This window comes from Physella acuta, unplaced genomic scaffold (genome assembly GCF_028476545.2).
Source record: "Physella acuta isolate Inbredline_101_S28 unplaced genomic scaffold, ASM2847654v3 ptg000118l, whole genome shotgun sequence".
Taxonomy (NCBI): Eukaryota; Metazoa; Mollusca; class Gastropoda; family Physidae; genus Physella; species Physella acuta.
Window position 1 is genome coordinate 639,674 of NW_026731638.1, and position 21,233 is coordinate 660,906.

At 32.5% G+C, this 21,233-nt stretch overlaps 2 protein-coding genes and 1 long non-coding RNA gene across 3 annotated transcripts; all 3 read right to left on the reverse strand.

The window, feature by feature from the left end:
• Positions 1–2,691: 2,691 nt before the first annotated feature.
• LOC131934862 (uncharacterized) lies at positions 2,692–6,058 on the reverse strand. The gene is made up of 3 exons (XM_059291008.1): positions 5,883–6,058; positions 3,631–3,801; positions 2,692–3,298 (listed from the first exon to the last, which is right to left on the reverse strand). The coding sequence occupies exons 1-3, from the start codon at positions 6,001–6,003 to the stop codon at positions 2,754–2,756; spliced, it is 837 nt and encodes a 278-aa protein (XP_059146991.1). The 5' UTR covers positions 6,004–6,058; the 3' UTR covers positions 2,692–2,753.
• A 5,812-nt stretch (positions 6,059–11,870) lies between these two features.
• Positions 11,871–14,091, reverse strand: LOC131934794 (uncharacterized). Its single transcript, XR_009385840.1, has 4 exons — positions 14,080–14,091; positions 13,873–13,955; positions 13,406–13,571; positions 11,871–12,278 (listed from the first exon to the last, which is right to left on the reverse strand). It is a non-coding gene; the product is annotated as an uncharacterized LOC131934794 (long non-coding RNA).
• On the reverse strand, positions 13,857–19,740 carry LOC131934824 (uncharacterized). The gene is made up of 7 exons (XM_059290951.1): positions 19,684–19,740; positions 19,316–19,491; positions 18,785–18,876; positions 15,876–16,077; positions 14,351–14,461; positions 14,080–14,091; positions 13,857–13,955 (listed from the first exon to the last, which is right to left on the reverse strand). The coding sequence occupies exons 2-7, from the start codon at positions 19,463–19,465 to the stop codon at positions 13,857–13,859; spliced, it is 666 nt and encodes a 221-aa protein (XP_059146934.1). The 5' UTR covers positions 19,466–19,491; positions 19,684–19,740.
• Between the last annotated feature and the right edge of the window lie 1,493 nt (positions 19,741–21,233).

The window sequence follows — 21,233 nt, forward strand, 5'->3', positions numbered from 1 at the left end:
TGAGAATTTTCCGGTACCGGAAGTAGTTATTTCGGCTATTTCCGATTTCTCAAAAACGCATGTAAATTTATAAAGTACTAATAATATTCCGCACTATTATACACATTTTATTTGGCGTTCACTTGGTGTGCAATTCTTTTTCTACGCGATTCTATACTATTTTAAGTAATTAAAAATGGATTTAAAATATTGTCTATATCCCGAGTTGCCATAAGAATATAAGAATATAATTCAGGGGTGGGGGGGCGGCGGGGGGCGCTTCCGCGAAGAGATGCCTGGAAGAAACTCTGTTCTACCCATACCAAGAACTAAGGTATCTAGAAACGTCTATTGCATCTGAGATCGTCTTTTATTGTCTGAAAGGCAGCAGAAGTAGCTTTGATTTGCAGTAAATATTAATTAATATGTTTCGTTTTTGTTTAAAATCTAATTGTAATGGGTTTGTATTTTTAACGGTTCCCTTGGTGCACCAATAAAATATATTCCTATGTTTTTGAATTTGAAAACAAATAAAAAAAATTCTATTAAGAAGGGTTGGGTGAATACGTGCATCAAGATGGTGGTTTGTGGTACCTCCAAAAAGGTTAAACACCACTTAAAAAAACAATATATAAACGTGTTCGCACATTTTTTACTTTCTCGTATATACGAAGTATAGAGAAAGTATTGTAATCGTGCACAAAAATCACTTGAAATTTTAACAATTTTCACCGTATTACACCTCAGTCCTTCATCACATCCGAAGTATAGAGGACTTATTTTAATCGGGCAAAAATTATCAATCCAGATTTATCAAAATTAAGAGGTTTTATGCGTAATCCAGTCTGAAAAACTGGGCTTTGCAATTTTGTCCGTATGTCTGTGTGTCTGTGTGTGTGTGTGTGTGTCCGTGTGTAAACACGATAACTTGAGTACCGTTACAGCTAGGTTGATGAAATTTCATATATAAGTATTTTATCAAAATCGTAGATCCGTATCAACTTTTGAGCGATTTCCGATAACCGGAAGTGGTACTTTTTCTACTTTGAATTTTTCAAAAGCCTATAACTTGAGTACTATTTCAGATAGATAAATGAAATTTCACACGTAAGTAAAAGATCTAATTCTCTACCTTCTCTCAAATTTTGAGTAATTTCCGTTGAACGGAAGTAGTAATTTACGCTACTTCCGATTTCTCAAAAACCTAATGTAAATTTTTAAAGTACTAATAATATTGCGCACTATTATGCACTTTTTTATTTGGCGTTCACTTGGTGTGCAATTATTTTGTCTACGAGATTTTATTCTATTTTTAAAACTTTAAGTCTTTAAAATGAATTAAAAATCATGTCTATAGCCCGAGTTCCCATCCCCTGTTGTTTTATATAAGAATATTCGAGAAAGTTTAGGGGAGATCACTCCCGATTTATTTTATTTACAGTAAACAAAAATATATTAAACTAGAAATAAGTTGTTTAATAAGTTTTTTTTTAAGTTGTGGCAATGATATATTATTATTTCTAGCTTCAAACCATTACAAATTAAAATGATTTTTTTTTAAATTTGAAAATTGAGCAGAACAATAGGCCTACAAAATTAACAGAATTTTAATTTATACGCCCAAGACTTAGCCAACAGAAAACATGTTAAAAACACATAATGTAAATCCAATCAAATGCAAAAAGCACTGAAGACTTTCACTACAACAGTCATACAAAGTACTTACATTTATAACCAATATGATGCTTAACTTTGAAAACAAACTGATACATTTTTGAAAACCATTACCAGTAAAATAATTATGATGAAAATAACAGTACAATGGTTTGGGGGATGCTTTGGGTTTGAGTAAGGCTGTGTTTTGGTGCCAGCTCTTCTTAGCTGTTTATACTGGTGAGTTCAGTTGACCCCTGGAGTAAGATTAAAGAGGAGAACATTCGAGTAGCGTTTTAGAGGACACTTGTTCAATGAATATTTTTAATGTTTTTTTTTTTAAATATAATATAAGACATAGTGCTGAGTGCACAGATCAGGAAAACTGTATTGGATAATAATAATAATACAATTTATTATATATCAGTAACATAAGAGGATTTTACATTTCAGCCGCTATTAATAAACATTAAAAATATAAGATTAAAATAAAATATATATTTAAGGCATTTAAAATATGGAATGAATAAATAACAGTTTAAAGGTTAAATATGTGGTGAGAAGAATTCGAAACAAAATAGTTAAAATGAGAAGTTATGCGATGAATCAGTTTAGAAGGTTTAAAATAGTTGTTTTTTAGGTTTTTTTTTAAATAATATATATTATTATCGTATATGGCACCATTAAACTAAGGCCACAATTTCATTTTGCTTTGTCTCTTTGTCTGATAGAAATATTGTATGTGGGGAAGTTATTAGAGTATAGGATGGCGGATGAGTAATAGGGAAGTTGAAATGAATTTAAAGTTTAAATATGGACTACTGTATAGGATGGGGGATGGGGCATCTGTGTATCTGGCTATATATATATATATATATATATATATATATATATATATATATATATATATATATATATATATATATATATATATATTTATATATATATATATATTTATTTATTTATTTATTTATTTATTTATTTATTTATTTATTTATTTATAAATAATAATTAAACATTAATACAATGTTGTGTCCATATGTTCCTATATTCGTACATCGTTTTTTTTTTTAGCTTGTTAAAGTCCCCCATCTATTTGATCGGTTAAGTCTTAAGGCCATCTACAGAGCCGGATTAGCAAGCTGTTGTAGCTCTCGTGTCTGCACGGGTAACTGACACGTTGGACAAACCGTACGCAGAACAACGTTTGTATCTGTGGTGTTGTGACACCTGTGAGCGATGTCTAGTGATATGAGCAGACGTGGATGGACGTTCTGCGGGCACGTTGTCTGAAGCGGCTGGACGTTATGATGCGATGTTGTTTGACGTCTAGGTACTCCATCAGACGTGAACACACTTGAATAAGACGGCGGGTCCTGGCTATGTTGTCGATCTCTCTGATTCAGGTGTTTACGTGAGGCTGTGGGACGACCGTGAGTACTTGTGGGGAGATGATGGACACAGGGCGAGGTATCCGTGTTGGAAGATGTTTGATTGCCTGCATGACGCTCACGCTGAACTGTGAAAATGGAGCTCTGGCGTGTCTGTGCGCTCCTGTTTTTAATTCTTCTGCGTCGCTTACGTATGCAGCAGGTAGCTATTAATACTATAATAAGGACGCCAACTCCTAGTGGAATAGCTATTTTCAGAATAAGGAAAATGTCCACTGTGGAAAATATGACAAGCATTATTTTTAGTTATTAGTTGCAATACTCATTATATTACATATTTTGAAATGTATTTTCTATTCAATCTAGTTATTATATTTTATATTTTTTTACATTTTTTGAGTCTGTTATACGCAAAACTTATTTCAACACAACTAATATAATTAATTGTGTACATAAAAATGCAGTTTTTTTTAAATTTTATCTGCATAGCTCACATACCTTTGCTGATAAATGTGGATAATCTTTACATTGAAATATATTGCAATATTTTTTTTTTATAAAAATACACCTTACTAATCGACTTAACAGTATTAGAGAATAGATTTACCTCCAAAATCAAAGCTGCATGAACAATCATCATCACGTTGAAAAAAACCATACAAACACTTCAGCTGTCCCATTTCCCTTGTAAGGTGATTTACTTTCAAGCTGATTGACCAAACATTAGTACGAAAGAAATTGTGAACACCTATAACTGTATTAGACGCATAAAAGTTTGCTGAAAATAGTAAGAACATAGTTTTGGTCAATGATTTACATTATCTATAACACAATTACACACAAACACACGCACAAACACACATCGACACACACACACACATATATATATATATATATATATGTATATATATATATATATATATATATATATATATATATATATATATATATATATATATATATATATATATATATATATATATATATATTCATATATTCATATATTCATATATTTATATATATACTTATATTTATATTTTCATATACTTATATATTTATATATAGTAACAATAATATTTTGCCGCGGTAATGGTAAGGGGGCAAGCTACTCTGCATTTTATTATGTAACATTTTTTTTCCAGAACTATTTTTTTTATTGTATCATCTTCGAAGACAGCGTCGAGAAAGAAACTGCCACCAAAATAGCAATGGCGGCACAGGCTTTCAACAGACTTGCTTACATCTGGAAATTATCCTCGCTGCAACAGAGAACTAAATAAGGATCTACAAGTCTAATGTACGTTCTGTACTTCTCAATGCTGAAGAGTCATGGAAACTAAACAAGAAAAGAGAGGGCCGACTCAGAGGCTTTGAATGAAGATCCCTCCAACGTATCCTCAGGATAAAGTGGGACGACAAAGTCCCGAACAAGGAAATACGACGAAGGACAGGCTTAAACGACATTGCCTTTCAAGTACGAATAAGGAGATGGCGATGACTAAGTCATGTCCTTCGGATGAACAGAAAAAGAATCACGAACACAGCGCTAAAATGGACCACCAGGAAAACAAAAGAGAGGAAACCCACTGGGAACATGGAGGAGAGTGATGGAAGAAGAAGTGCAGGCTACTGGCAAGACCTGGCATGAACTAAAGTGACTCGCCCAAGACAAGGTGGAATGGAGTGATGAGGATTAAGTAAGTACGTAAAATGATATTATAACAGCTTGCTAAATAGAAATATTTTGTTTACGTTTCTTATCATTATTATCTTAATGACGAGTTATTCGATTTTTTTTTCTAAATTAAGGAGAGAAGTAAGAAATGTATGTCTGACGACGTAAACTGCATCAAATTTTTGGTTCCCCTGAGGTTGCATTAACATTTGAATACGAAATGGTTTACGTTCTATAAACACTTCCTTACAAGCTTAGATAGTAACTAATATATCTATTGAAAAAAAAAATTTCTAACACTAAAATACTTAGTCTATTATCTAACCGTAATCTTTTATACTTAGTGCTTATAGTAATATCAAATTATTTTGTGCACTCTATGACTCTCACTACAACCTACTTTTAGTTCTGGCTTCCATTGAGTTAGTTTAACCAAGAACATTTTATAAGATAGCCGTTTTGTTTCATTTTGATATTTTCTCTTCTTGATTGGTCGTTGTCGTCAGCTGATGAATATGATGTGCTTCGTGGTCCGAACTCGGGACTTAAGTGTTAGGGATCGTTTGTTTAACTACTAAACCACTTCTCTTCTACGCAAAAAAATAAAAAATAAAAAAAAAAAAAAAAAAAAAAAATAGAAACGTTGATTTCGTGTTAATTCCATTTATGGGTAACACCCATTTAAAAAAAAAAAAAAACGACGATCGTGAAAACGACTAAGTAAGTTTCGGGGATGTGATGTAGATCCGTTTCTTTAGTTCTGTATTTTGTTTTATATCTTGAAAAACAATTTTTTTTCGTATTTAGCGAAGCATAAAACGTAGGCTGGTTTATATAAGTATGTAGCTTGTAATAAGGCGTCTTTGAGAGTTTTCGTCTCTGATGTATAATACTTACATCTTACGACTTACAAATAAATATTGCATTTTAATAAAGAGTGTTTTATATAACTAGGAAGCTGTATGATTTCAAATTAGCTTACGAAATATAAAGACTCATTCTCTAGCCATTTATTGTGTACGTGTCCATACGTTGTTTGACTGTTCAGAATCGAAGAATGTATTTAATAAGCCACGCTTAGCCTAAGCCTATATCTATATATACATATATTTTTAAACGTAAAATAACTGAAAGAAATTTTTACCTTACATAAGGAACTAAATATAAACAGTACTAAATCTTACTTTGATTATAGATAACAAAACACGTTTTAGATTTATCACAATTGGCGATAGTAATAGTTGTTCCATTAGCTGTAATTAAATTCCACTGAACTGTCTCAAACCACGGCTCATTCTTTTCCATTTCACACGTAAATGAGTCTCCTTCTTTTACGTAATATGTCTCGGTATGAATAAAAGGTACTGCAAAAAAAAAATGCAAATATTGTATTGTTTAAAAAAAACACTATTAAGATATAAGTAATCAGGCGTACATATTTGATCAGTACTTTTATGTTTATACGTATGTACATGCGTATGCGTTTGCGTTTGAAATATATATAACAACACATTATATTGGATTAGCACATGTATGTCTACACATATGCGAATGAGTATGCGTTAACGTATGAAATATATATCTCAGTACACGATATAACAAGGTAACTGAAATAGGAAGGGGATTCTAAGCTGGATATTGAACTTTTTTTTAATAACACGTAGCTTGGAAAGTAATCTTTACCTATGCAGATAAGCAGCCAAATATAGCACACACTGTGTTTCATTTCTGTTGCCTTGTATGCTGACTGGAAGAAGAGGATAGTGTTTATTAAAATCATTAGCAGTGTCGAAACGATAATAGGACAAATATAATTTATCATCAAACGATTGTTTTTACTCGAAGCAGGATCTTAATAAAAACAATTAATTAGTTTAAGTTAATAAAACCCTTATTAAAAAGCTAAATTTCATAAAAATTTATTGTTATATAAGTGAATTTAACATAATCAGAACTAAGAAGTTTAACCAGAAAAAAAAATCCCAGAAAGGGTTAACTTACTTTTAATAAGGTAGGAGCAGCAACAGTTTTCATAATACTAAATTAAAGCGTGAATGTACATATGCATATTACACAAAAACTGCTTTAAATCAAATTATAAGGTTACTTTAAAAAATCAAGGTTAAAAAAATACGTAACATGATCGACAGGCATAAATTAAGTTGTCACAGTAACGTTCCTGTTTTTAAAACAACTGGCGTAAAAGTATATAACAATAATTAATTAACAATTCTCTTTATATAAGTTAAAACCTAATACTTGTGTTTTAGATATAAATAACAATTTTTTATGTTTTATACTATCACACGATTTTGATTTTAAATCCACGAAATGACATTTTAGCAAACACAGTAGGAAAGACTTCATTTTTTAAATTTTATTAAAATATTGAAAATAATTCGAAATGTTTTTGCTTAAAACCTGGCCGTTAAAATGTCTAGCGTTGAAGTCATCTTAAATGTTTTTGAAAAAATATTTTGTGAACCTGTTGTAATATACGTGATAATATTCCATGTCGGTAGATAGGGAGACGAAAAAATAAACTTACTAGAATATTTAGGAAAATATATTTGTAGATTAAAATTTCGATAACAAAGATTTAATAAACCGGGAGTGATCTCCCCTAAACTTTCTCAAATATTCTTATATAACTTGGAATATAGACATGATTTTTAATTACTTAAACTTTTAAAAATAGAATAGAATCTCATAGAAAAAAGAATTGCGCACCAAGCGAACACCGAGACAAAATATGCATAATAGTGCGCAATATTATTAGTACTTTATAAATTTACATGCGTTTTTTGAGAAATCGGTAATAGCGTAAATTAGTACTTCTGGTAAACGGAAATTACTCAAAATTTGACAGAATGTAGAGAATTAGATCTTTTACTTACGTTTGAAATTTCATTTATCTATCTGAAATAGTACTCAGATTATAGGCTTTTGAAAAAAATCAAAGTAGAAAAAGTACCACTTCCGGTTATCGGAAATCGCTCAAAAGTTGATACGGATCTACGATTTCGATAAAATATTTATATATGAAATTTCATCAACCTAGCTGTAACGTTACTCAAGTAATCGTGTTTACACACAGACATACACACACACACACACAGACATACGGACAAGATTGCAAAATTATGTTTTTCCGTATCAGTGTGGTGTAAAACGTCGAGATTTGTAAAAATCTCGATTTTTTTTTTTGCACGATTACAAGACTTTCTCTATACTTCGTATATACGAAAAAGTAAAAAGGAAGCGAAAAGTATTAGGTACAAATTAGTTAATTAGTTTATATACAAAAGAATACGACGAAAAGTTTAGTTTGAATCTTAACTTGTGAGTTTAATTTAATTTTCACAATACTTCCGACTTGTCTAGATCTATTTATAGTAACGTAAACAAGCTATTGAATTTCTCCCGGTGTTGCATATTGATTTAAATTATGAAGTGTAGTTGTGTTCATACATTTGGTGTAAGATCATTATCATTGTTGTTTTGTTGCTTTAGAATGTGTGTGTCTGTGTGTGTACTTTGGACTAACTTAACACAGTACAATCAGCTGTGCTATGTTGTGTATTCGTGTCAGACGGTTCATCTAGTTGTTTGTTTGTTTGTTGTTCTTTTTCAAATCGGCTAATGAAGTCTAAATGGGTGCGTCTATGATCTATTGTAAATGTTAAATAATTAGAAAAGTCAATTTATTTTATTTTGACAAACAATAACAAATATGTTTCTAATCTTTTAATTACTTAATTGACCGTATACAGCTAAGCAAATTATTCTTCTGATAAAATAAAAGAAAATTGTTTTAAAATTCAGTTTAGATATAGTAAGGTTATGTTTATTTTGTAGTTGTAAAACCTGAATTAGGTCGAGATTTTAGTATTAATACATCACAAACATTGACGTTGAATGTAATAAACTGTTCTAAAATGTATCATGAAGTTGACTTACCTACACTTTGCTTAAATCTCTAAAACTGCCTAGACTGCGTCCTAGCAAGTAAACATCTACACTGCCTGTTACGTCACCACAATAAAAATATACTAGTCAAAACCGGTTTGACAGTCACGGCTCAATGAATACAGTGGGGTCGTTTGTTGTGATAAAAACGCTTCTCTGTTATGTTGTTAAGGAATTCCTGTTAAGGATTTAAATCAATAATAAGATTATTATTGCAACTTTAATAATTACAATTAAATTAAATTAACAGTATATTAAAATGTGAGTTAGAATTTATTTTTACATGTAATTTTTGACATGCTTGTTGTCATCTGTTGTAAATATTTTCGATAAATATTGCTTTAAATTGTTAGGTCGGTAAAACTAAGTTTTATCATAATAAGCTGACTAATAAATATATATCAAAGGGTAAATGTCTCTGTGTAGCAGATCGCAAGGACTTTAGCGAAATTAATAGTAGGCCTATATTTAACAGTGCGTTATAATGTATTTTTAAATGTAATTTTTGGACGTGTTTGATGCTAATATTTCTTTAAATTATTTTGTCAATAAACATAAAATTTCTCAATTATAAGTTAACTTATGAATATATTATCTATGAATTAATATCTCAGGGGAGCACATCGCAAGGACAATATGATTGGATAATAATGAAGATTTAATTACAAGTGTCAGATTGATCAGGCACATTTAATTCATTTAACTTTCTCGTATAGAGACTGGTTAGCCTAGCAGTAGAGAGCTAGGCTGCTAACATAAAAGTCTCAAGTTCGAATCCGGGGTTAAGTCAGGAGACCTACCATGAGTCCACCTTGATGGGTACCTAACTCACGTTAGTAAAACTAAAGGCTGGGCATAGTGCTGACAAAATTATAGCTTCATATGCCGAGATCAAAGAAACAGGTGAACTCTACTTTACTTGCCCCATAGACCATCGTGTTTGGAAGGGGAAATGAACGTTTACTTTCTCGTTTACAGAGTATGGATAGAGTATTGTAATCATGCTGATTAACAGATATTTTGAAAGATTTCGCAGTTTTACAGCTACCTAATGTAGCAAATATGGAACATACTTGATGAGTTGTAACAGTGAAAAAGTTATAAATCGAGATTTGTTTTATTAATTTAGCCGTTTTAAAACCTTCTGGAGCCGGCAAAGTTTAGTTTTGTTTTCATGTGTGTCTCTCTCGTTATCTCTTTCCCTTTCTCTCTCTCTCTCTCTCTCTCTCTCTCTCTCTCTCTCTCTCTCTCTCTGTGTGCATGTTTGTCTTTAAACACGATAACTTGAGTACCATTTAAATTGGGTATACAACACTTCACACAAAAGTATTCAATTGAATGTGTAGGTTTCTTTCGGGTTTTTTGAAAGATTTCCAGGAACCGAAAGTAGTATTTTATTCTATTTCTGTGGTAACAGGATAACTTTATATATTCTTTATACTATTTAGACTAAATTTGAATTATATGTGTAAGAGCTTATACCTGGTTCAGTTGTCAATTTTTTCGTGACCTCCGTCATCCGCAAGTGGTAATTTACTATTTTTCTAGTTTTTAAAATACCTATTATTTAAATAAAAAAGTTCCGTTAACTAGATGAAATTTTATTCTTAGGTACATGATCTTATTCGCCGGTTGTTGTTTTTTTTTGACACTAAGCTTCAACAAATTGTTTCTGGGAGAAAATCGTTATATTAGCATCTAAAAATAATCACATTTTAAGTACGCTATTGATCAAACTGATGAACCCGTAAGATTGAACCGATTTGAGTTTAAATTGCTTGAATGCAAACATAAAGGTTAAACGGACATTTTTCCAGCAAAATGTAATTAGGTACATTACATTAGTAAACAGGTGTTTCTATTAAGGTTATTGTGCTAAACATAGGACGCTGGTTCAACACTCGTTTTTAGTTCTACATCAGGCGTTAGGTTCAATGACTTTTATGGTAGTAAGAATAGCACAAATCTATAGCTAACCATAACAGCAGCATCAATCTTAACCCAAACTTTAAATCTACAGCTAACCCTAACACTAACGCTAACGCTAACGCTAACACTAACACCAACCCCTAGCCCTAGCCCTAGCCCTAGCCCTAGCCCTAGCCCTAGCCCTAGCCCTAGCCCTAGCCCTAGCCCTAGCCCTAGCCCTAGCCCTAGCCCTAGCCCTAGCCCTAGCCCTAGCCCTAGCCCCAGCCCCAGCCCCAGCCCCAGCCCCAGCCCCAGCCCCAGCCCCAGCCCCAGCCCTAGCCCTAGCCCTAGCCCAAGCCCTAGCCCAAGCCCAAGCCCTAGCAAACCCTTTTCCTAATTTATCTAAATCTGGGCCGGAATAATTGACTTGGGGAAAATTGAAATGGGTGATTATTGCTTCAGGGGGTAATGTCAAAGGAGCGGGGGGGGGGGGATTTCCGAGGGGGTGATAGATCGGTTGAGTTGGTGTCCTGCTTCCTTGATCTCACATACTTACTCTATGCTGATATTCAAATGGCGATTCCCACTGAAGAGAAGTGTAACGCTGATCTTAGTCAAATACATGATATTATTTGACGGATATTATTTTCTAGAACAAACGTAATGAATTAAACTAACTTCTTCTAAGATCGCAGTAACGCTCGATGGATCAGTTAATATCCTGATAATATACATTCAATGAAAAAAAGAATAACTCTACATCACTGTCAGTGAGAGTGTGTCAGTGAAAGAGTGATAGTGATATACTAACAGTGATTGCGTTAAAGTCATAGTGGCAGTGACATATTGAAATTAATATGTTGACGCCGAAGCGTTTTTTAAATTTTCTTCGTTAATGTCAATTATAGAGTTGGTAGGCGTCACATGGGGTATTAGAACCTGGGGTGTTTTTTTCAATGGTTAGTAATATACGGCTGGTGCAATGTATTGGGTAGTGTGTGATAAAACAACTAAGTCTATGAGCGGAGGGAGTTGGGCTAAGTGATACAGCATGCAGACCGTTTTCCTACGGATAACAAAGTTGTTGTGTACATTAAAGAAACTGTTTTCTAATTTAAAAAAATAGAATCCTTTGATAATAGCGGCAACTACATTAAAAGAATTTTAAAAGGAAATAAAGAACCATTTTTACTTAAGTTTATAAAACAAGCTGATATGTATATGTTTGTATAATTTTGTTTGTTGAATTTAAATCCAAAATCTGCTAAGTCTTTTTATATATATATATATAAACTAATCTGCACTAAACAGAATGCCTCGGGGATATTCATAACACTCTTCATGACATTAAAACTTTAATAATTTTGACATCATCAGTAAAATTAACTTGCTCATTGCACTCTTCATGACATTAAAACATTTATAATTTTGACATCAACAGTAAAATTAACGTGCTCATTACATTCTTCATGACATTAAAACTTTAATAATTTTGACATCATCAGTAAAATTAACTTGCTCATTGTACTTTTCATGACAATAAAACTGTTATAATTTTGACATCAACAGTAAAATTAACGTGCTCATTACATTCTTCATGACATTAAAACTTTAATAATTTTGACATCACCAGTAAATTCAATGTGGTCATAACAATCCATGTTGTTACCTATGCTGTAGCTATATTCGTTGTCTACACTTACCTGAAAAAAATATTTTAGGTTATCCCTTTACTAATGTATTAAACGATTCATAAACCTGCTATAAATATATGAATATACACGTTTTTTAAGTAAATAAATAAGCGTTGCTGCAATTAGTTTAATAGAGCGTGGAGCAAGCATTCTAATGTCTAATAACAAAAAAAATGGTTACAAAGTCACCAACATTCCAACGAAAACCATAAATTTACCAGAACACATTATCGAAATATTAAGACACTAAAGGCTACGACATATATTTCTTACCGCTTTTTTGCCCAAATTAATTCCGAATCTCCTTCATAAGCTAATATGTATTATGGTATTTAAAAAAAATATGAAACATCCTATGCGACCGTTACTCCAAAATACAACGTAAAATTCAATGTTATTCAAAATAACTAGTAACTTCGTTTCACTTCAATTTCACGCATTCTTGTATTATGGATGAAATTGTAATAGATAGATAAAAACCATTACAAAAAAAGTTACTATTACTTTTGCAATGGCTCATGAAGATCGAAATAGAGAGAGCTCATCGAAGAATTAAGTCACCTCTATGGCCTAGGCAGTATCATTGAACGATATAAAAGCTCAGATGCAAGTATAGGGGAATGCTAAGACAAATGAAACATTCGGCTACGGGAAGTTAAGGTACTTTTCTTTTATCTTTTTTTCATTCTTTGTATATTTTGTAGATTTTCTTTACTATTTTCTAATATATATATATATATATATATATATATATTATCTTTTTCACTATATATTCAGAAAGAGAACGAATATTAAGTATACAAGTATACATGTATATAAATGGAAAGTAACTTTTGTAGATGTGTAAAAAGAAATTATCAGAAAAAAGCCAGAAACAAATTTTTGACTAAAAAATAATATTGAATTATATGCACTAACACTAACGCTAACGCTAACGCTAACGCTAACGCTAGCGCTAACGCTAACGCTAACGCTAACGCTAACGCTAACGCTAACACTAACACTAACACTAACACTAACACTAACACTAACACTAACACTAACACTAACACTAACACTAACACTAACACTAACACTAACACTAACACCAACACTAACACTAACACTAACGTTAACTTTTAAAACAGCTCGATTACCGTGTGTGTATGTAGATTGGTAAAAATTGTAATCTTGAAAGTCTCGCTGATGTCAATAAGAAAAGAGCTGTTAAAAGGTCCACGTCTGCCCTCGTGTTGGTGGCTACTCGTCGAGTCTTTCCTTGCATCGGCCATATGTTTCGTACAAGAGATAACAATAGAAAATCTGTAGAAATGAAATTGAATATTTCTTTTAAATGTTGATAAAAATATCACAATTATACTTTACTTTTAATGTATACTATATATATATATATATATATATATATATATATATATATATATATATATATATATATATATATATATATATATATATATATATATATATATATATAAATGTTTAGATTTATATACATTTATATACTATTTCAAAATAAATATATTTGCATAGCGAATACATATTGCAATCTTTATTTGACCATGTTAACACAGCGAATCTAATAAACAATCATATTCTGCTGTACCCGGTTTTTTTTCCTGAAATTGGGTATCCTTGGACAATTATCTTCTCCCCTCCTGGTCGTTTTTCAATCTTCAAGCCGCCGGTCTTATATGGTGAGACATTAACATATCCGTATAAGTATGCATATATAATACCATTAGTGTGACCTATTTTAATCAACTAAAACATTTTTAAATTAAATTTTAAATTGAAAGAATACGTTACTTACTGGGTAGCTTGTCTGTGATATAAAAAACAAACGCTGTTAAGATTCTATACATACCGATACATATATTAGAAACGTAATTCTTGAAGTCTAACAAATTTTGTGATTTAGTAGAAATGAATAATAAGGCAGAGTCGGATATTTATTACATTAAGCTTGTAATAGTACACACAAACACACACACACACACACACACACACACACATATATATATATATATATATATATATATATATATATATATATATAATCATGTATAGTTGTAAAAACTTACAGAGAACAGAATCCAATCTATCACAACACTACCTTTGACCTGGATGAATTTGATATTGTGAATACTAGTCAGGAGTGTGTATGTGGTGAAGTGATGATCGTTCACGTAAATCTGAAAGTATTTTCCGATTTAAGGATGATTGAGATCGATGATTTAAATCTGTTTTTTTTTCTTTTTCGGGCTTTTTAAAAGGACTGTAATAAATGTCTTTCTAATGCTACACACCTCTCAAATTCAGCCTAATATAAGGTATTCACTCTGACATCTTTGTTTAAAAAATTACTGTCAACATTTAGACAGTTACAAGATATTATTTAATTGAATTTTTTTCTTCATATACATATGAAGAGGAGACGGGATGTAAGTACATGTATACCTACATAGAGACAGACAGAACGACGGAGATACAGACAGACAGAGAGACAAACAAACAGAACAGACAAACAGACGCACCAAGTTTTAAAGTTTCTGACTCAGGAATTAAAATTCTTCCGTTATACTTCGTGTTCGAGAAAGTAAAGAGAAAGTTCTAGTACATTAGGATATTTATTGTTAACAGATCTCTTTAAATTATTGATGAATAGTATTTGAGGAACTAGGCCGCACTATTTTTTAACATAACTCTATTTTACTACGATGAAAAATACTCCACGATTCAACTTAACTCATTGGCTGCCACTGTTGAAGTTTGAAACATTATAATGAGGAAGTCTTTCATCGGCACAGCATTAAGGGATATATATATATATATATATATATATATATATATATATATATATATATATATATATATATTCAGTATCTGAACACAGTTATAACATTTTTAAATATATCCTAAATATTTGCATTAAAAAAACAGACATTCTTGCATTGTTACTGGAAACGAAGTGCCTGAAAGTTTTAAACGAAATAGCACAATGGGTCTAAAATTTACTGACAAGATTTGACTGATCCACAAACAAATAAATGAACAAAACAGACGTTGTGAACAAGTAAAACCGTATAAAACCATTTCATAAATAAAAGTATATATGTATATATATATATATATATATATATATATATATATATATATATATATATATATATATATATTTCTCTTCTGGGAGACGCTAGAAAACAAGCTGTAAGCGCGGTCCCCAAACCACCCCCACCCATACATTGTCTGGTGAGCTGTGGTTCACGCTAAATGTTTACAAGCAGAGCCGGGTTTAGTGACGACTATTAGGGGCAGATAATTTAGTTTGAAACGATTTTAAACGTAGGGGGAGGGGGGGGGGGGGGGGTAACTAAGTTGAGTTTACTTTAACGGAGGGGGGGGGGGGGGAAGAAGGGGGTGGGGGGTTATCGTCCTTAACGAGCTACTAATATTGTTGTTTTAAAGAAATATTTTCAGTGGCAGCGTTGGTACTGTCGAATTCATAAATTATGAATTACTGTAAAGTAGAAAAAAAAACAACAACTAAATAGCGGCGTATGATACGCCGCGAGTCGGCTCGTATAACATAAATAAAATAACACATACTATAAATCCAATGTTTGAGATTGCTATCCTGAGTGTAAAATTACTTCCGCGTGGGATAGGTAGATCTTTCTCCTTTTCGATGCGCATTGTGGAGCTATTGACTTTGGATGTCTTGGTCAGAATTTTTTCATTGAAGTCTGCAGCCAGCTCAAGCGGCAAGGTGGCATTACACGCTTTAGTATTGCAGAGGTTAACGGAGAAGCTGTAGACAAATGTAATCTTGTATTGATATTTAGTCAAGAGACGAAAGATACTAGTATTGGATAGTTCAGGAAAATTAAAGTTGCATTGATTAGAAAATTGTAACCTCTTTACATCCAACATATATATATATATATATATATATATATATATATATATATATATATATATATATATATATATATATATATATATATATATACATATATATGTACATATACATATATATATATATATATATATATATATATATATATATATATATATATATATATATATAAAGCAATGTATGTTTGTGTGTCCTTTATGCATTACTACACCTCTCATCACATCGCCGTGAAACTTTGGGAAGTTGTTGAGAATATTCCTGGGGAGGTTTCTGCGAAAAAAAATATTTCAAATTCGCAGGGGTGGCGCCCCCACAGGGCGCGATTTGTTTTTTTCTATATACGGTATATAAAAATAAAAGTCAATTTTGGTTTGGCATCGTTCATCCTATAGCCATGAGACTTTGGGGAGTTTATTATACCACTCTAGGGAAGGGTTCTGTAAAAAAATAATTTTTAATTTCGCAAGGGCGGCGCCACGGGAGGGTCCGATTTTTCTCTATATACGGTATATAAAAATAAAAGTCGATTTTGGTCTGGCATCGTTCATCCGTTAGCCATGAGACTTTGAGGAGTTCATTACTCTAGGGAAGGGTTCTGTAAAAAAATAATGTTTAATTTCGCAAGGGCGGCGCCACGGGAGGGTCCGAGTTTTCTCTATATGCGGTATATAAAAATAATAAAAGTGAATTGCAGTGACACCGTTCATCCGATAGGCATGAAACTTTGGGGAGTTCATTATAAAACTCTAGGGAATGGTTCTGTAAAAAAATACTTTTAATTTCGCAAGGGCGGCGCCACGGGAAGCTGCGATTTTTCTCTATATACGGTTTATAAAAATAAAAGTCTATTTCGCTTTCACACCGTTCATCCGTGTACCATGAAACTTTGGGGAGATGATTAGATCACTCAATGGTAGGGTTCTGCAAAAAAATGTTTAATATTGCAAAGGCGTCTATACACGGTATATAAAAAATAAAACTCGGATGCGGTTCATCTGAGTGCCATGAAACTTTAGGGAGTAGATGAGAATACTCCCGAGAATTTTTCTGCGAAAAAGAAAACTAAAGTTTCTTATGGGCAGCGCCATATAGGGTACAACTTTCGTCCATACACGGTTTGGCGTGCTGAAATCCTTCTAATACATTTCGTCAAACTTACTTCTATCCCCGCGGCAACGCGCGGGGGACGGGTACGCTAGTATATATATATATTTTTATGTGTGTGTGTATGTATGAGTGTATTTGTGTGTGTGCGTGTGTGTCTTATTCAAATATATCAAAAGCTTTTATTTAACTTCCTTCCTCGTCAGTCTGTCTGTCTGTCTGTCTAGATCGAAACGGCCGTGTGAAATTGCAGGCACTTGTAACTAACAGATACGGTTAGTAATTGGTACGTGGGTCAAGACATGAAGACAATGCATCGTGACATTCAATTTGACTTAATTGGTGGTCTAATTAATTTTCTAATGAATTAATTAAAATTTGGACCTAATTAGTAGGCAGTTCTATCCACACGCGTCATCACGGCCATGTTGGGCGTGGAGCGAGTGGGGGGGGGGGGGGGGGGGCTCTACGTCAAAAGCTCGTCATCACGTTCAATATGCGCGCGATGGTTTTTAGTCGGGTCAGCAGTCTCGTTCTTTATCACTAGACTGCGTCATCCCATAATATTTCACTGAAACTTTAGCTATAAACTTGACAATGGTTTTAGCCATGTAACTATTGTAAATAAAACATGTAAAGTACTGAAAAAAAAACCAACAGAAAAAAACGTTTTAATAACAAGCTATTGGATACCTTTATTAATATTTGAGAAGAGACCCACGCTTTTCTTTATAGTTATTTAAATAGTAGTCTATAATTTATTTTCTACTTTTTAGTGCACTATTACATTAAAGCTTGTTATTTATACGTTCTTTTATGAATTTTTTTTATCTCTGCTCATCCGCGCTTGACTCATGACTCATCTCGCTTCTGTTTGGTTACTTTTTAGAACTAACTGACCAATGGCCACCATACCTAAATTGTACATTGCTCCTGTCGTTGACCTACTTATGGTGTTGCCTGAACTTGCGTCATCCCACATTTTATAAATATTTGAATCTCAACCTCAAATGTGAAGTTCCAATTTTAGTTATATTTAATCTTTTAATACTCTGATAATGATACATAACTTAGTTGTTGAAATCGTCATTTCAACCATACCTTTTATACAGCGGCGTAGCGAGGTCGGGTGTCACCCGGTGTGGCACTTAATGGTGTCACCCCCCAGAGGCGTATCGACCCTTCCCTGGGACAAACTTTGAGTTTTCGATTTGCACCCCCCACCCCCTCACTCTTTCGATTTGCACTCGAATTAATCACTTAATTACTTAGTTCAGTGGAATTATCATTTTCTCTATATATTTTGCAATTTTTTGCCTTGGTGTCACCCGCTAAATGGTGTCACCCGGTGCGGTCCTCACCCCCCGCCCCCCCCCCCCCCCCCCCCCTCGCTACGCCTCTGTTTTTCTATCATATCATTTTAGTGATACTAGTTTAAAAATAATTGAAATTAAGTTTCTCAACAAAATACAAAATTAACGATGTTGTAACTCACGATTTGGAACCTGTTGGGATGGAACCTTCGATGATAATGTCTTTGGTCATATAATCGGGAAAAAGAATTTCATCTACATATGGTAACAGATACTGGAATGCATATGAATAAGGTTAATTATTTGTTACATAGAAGTTTATAAGGCAGATACATTTCAAAACACATGTATAGGGTAACCATAGTATCTAAATGTAATGTGGCCATTATAATTCAAGAAAATAATTAAGTTTACTAATTTATTTTATATCTACTTGTTTGTAGGTAATTTTTGTATAGTGAATTGTATGCATGTATAGTAATATATATATATTGTATGTTTATGGAAGTATATATATATATATATATATATATATATATATATATGTATGTATTTATATAATTGCATGAATATATATATATATATATATATATATATATATATATATATATATATATATCGCTCTAGGCATCTATGTGTTTATAGTTCAATACATTTTTAGATGTTGCTTAATTGATTACATAATATTATTTTTAAATATGAAAAACATTTACTCCTTGAGGAGTTCTTGTAGTAAACTTCGTGCTGGTCGCTTCATCACTTCCAACATATCGAGGACTGATCGTGTCATGTATGGCGTCTACACCCAACCAACAAATGATGGTTGTCAGAGAAACAACAACCCAGGCATGGTGCCCCGACATCGTAACCGGGATTTGAACCCTTACAACTTTCAAAGCAATGAAACAAGTATTTTTAAAATGGTATACGTATGTGTGACATGTCGAATTTAAGGTTTATACGGTATGATTTCACGTAAAACTTAATTATGTTGGAGGAAATATCCCGTCTATAATTACATTTAAGTAGAAGGAGGAAAATAAACAAAGTTTAGTTTGGTTTAAGTTTAAGCCTTACTTACTTTGTAAGTTTACTGTCTCAGTAACCTTATGAATATCCAATCTTCTTCTTCTTCTTCGTTCTTAATTATTAGTGTAGAAGGGGATCGAGATTTATCTGCCAGTGGGTTTGAACTCGAGACTGTGTTCGAATTTATCAACCATGAGCTTTTTGCCGACTCGATCACGCCTCCATTACAATTAAGCGTTACGTGTCAACTGGTTATGCGCCATTGAGGCCATTGACTCCGATTTCAGCCTGCTTTTCTTTTTGGATTTGCTCCCATAGCCTTTGTCCAACCAAGAACAAACTACAAGGCAGCAGTTGTTTTAATTTTGGAGTTGTCTCTCCTAGAAGAGTGGCTGTCCCCAGTTAACGAGCCTCATCTGCCCGAGGGTTCGAACTCGAGACTTTTCGGTTTAGCAACCATGAGTTTTACCGACTCGACCACGCCGACCCCCTGAAGATCCAATGATTATGTTAAAAAATGTTTAAGCCGTACTTACTTAGTAAGTTTACTGTCTCAGTAACCTTGTGAAGATCTAACGACTATGTCAAAAGGAAGGCGCATATCGTGACTATATGTGAAATGTTGATGTGGTATATCACGTGGCAATAACGTGGCGTATCACGTGATTTCTAATCCGTTAAACGGTTAATATCTCCACAGATGGTGACAGTTCTATAAAACAGTTTAACTTAAACCAGGGGCGTGTCCAGGCTAGTGTTACAAATTTTTTACTACAATGAGAAGACACGTATTAATACTTAAACATGCTCTGTTTTTCCCAATACATTTTTCCTTTAAAGAAGGTATTTTGTTGTTTTTAAATGTTAAAAAACATTTCAAATAGATACCTACGTAAATACATCCCAATACACGCTCCTGAAATCTTAGTTGAATTTACTTGAAAAAAAATCAATAAAATAAAGTTAAAAGAACTATAGTTTCTGACGGAAAGAAAATTAAAATACTAAACTGGGGTTAATGGCGTGTTTTTTTTTTAAATCTGAGAACTAGATAACAAGCTACACAAAACAATAATGAACAAAGTACCTCATATTAAAACACAACACACAATATCAGTGAATGCTTTACTCAAGATAACTTATCGAAACACAGAAAACAACATTAAACACAATAATAACATCATTCACAATACTAAGCACAAAACTTAACACATTACTCTCTACAACTCACAAACAATAGCAGCCCATCACACAGCACCAAACACAGAGTCAAACATTAAACACAACACTGAACACATCAAGTACAACACACCACAGATCTATAAGCACTACACCCGACACAACACACAATACACCCTTAAAATCTTCACTCAATTCGACACATAAAAATGCATTACACAACATTGAAAGAATCACAGCAACACTTAACATACACATAACTCAAAACTCAACATAACAATAAATATAATGTTTACCGCAAAATTAACTTTAAAAAAACGCTATTGTTTTATAATTCTTGTAAACAAATTAAATTTAAATATCGTATTTTGACTTTAATTTATTGTATTAAAACATTTTGCTAAGGATCATAATACATAGAAA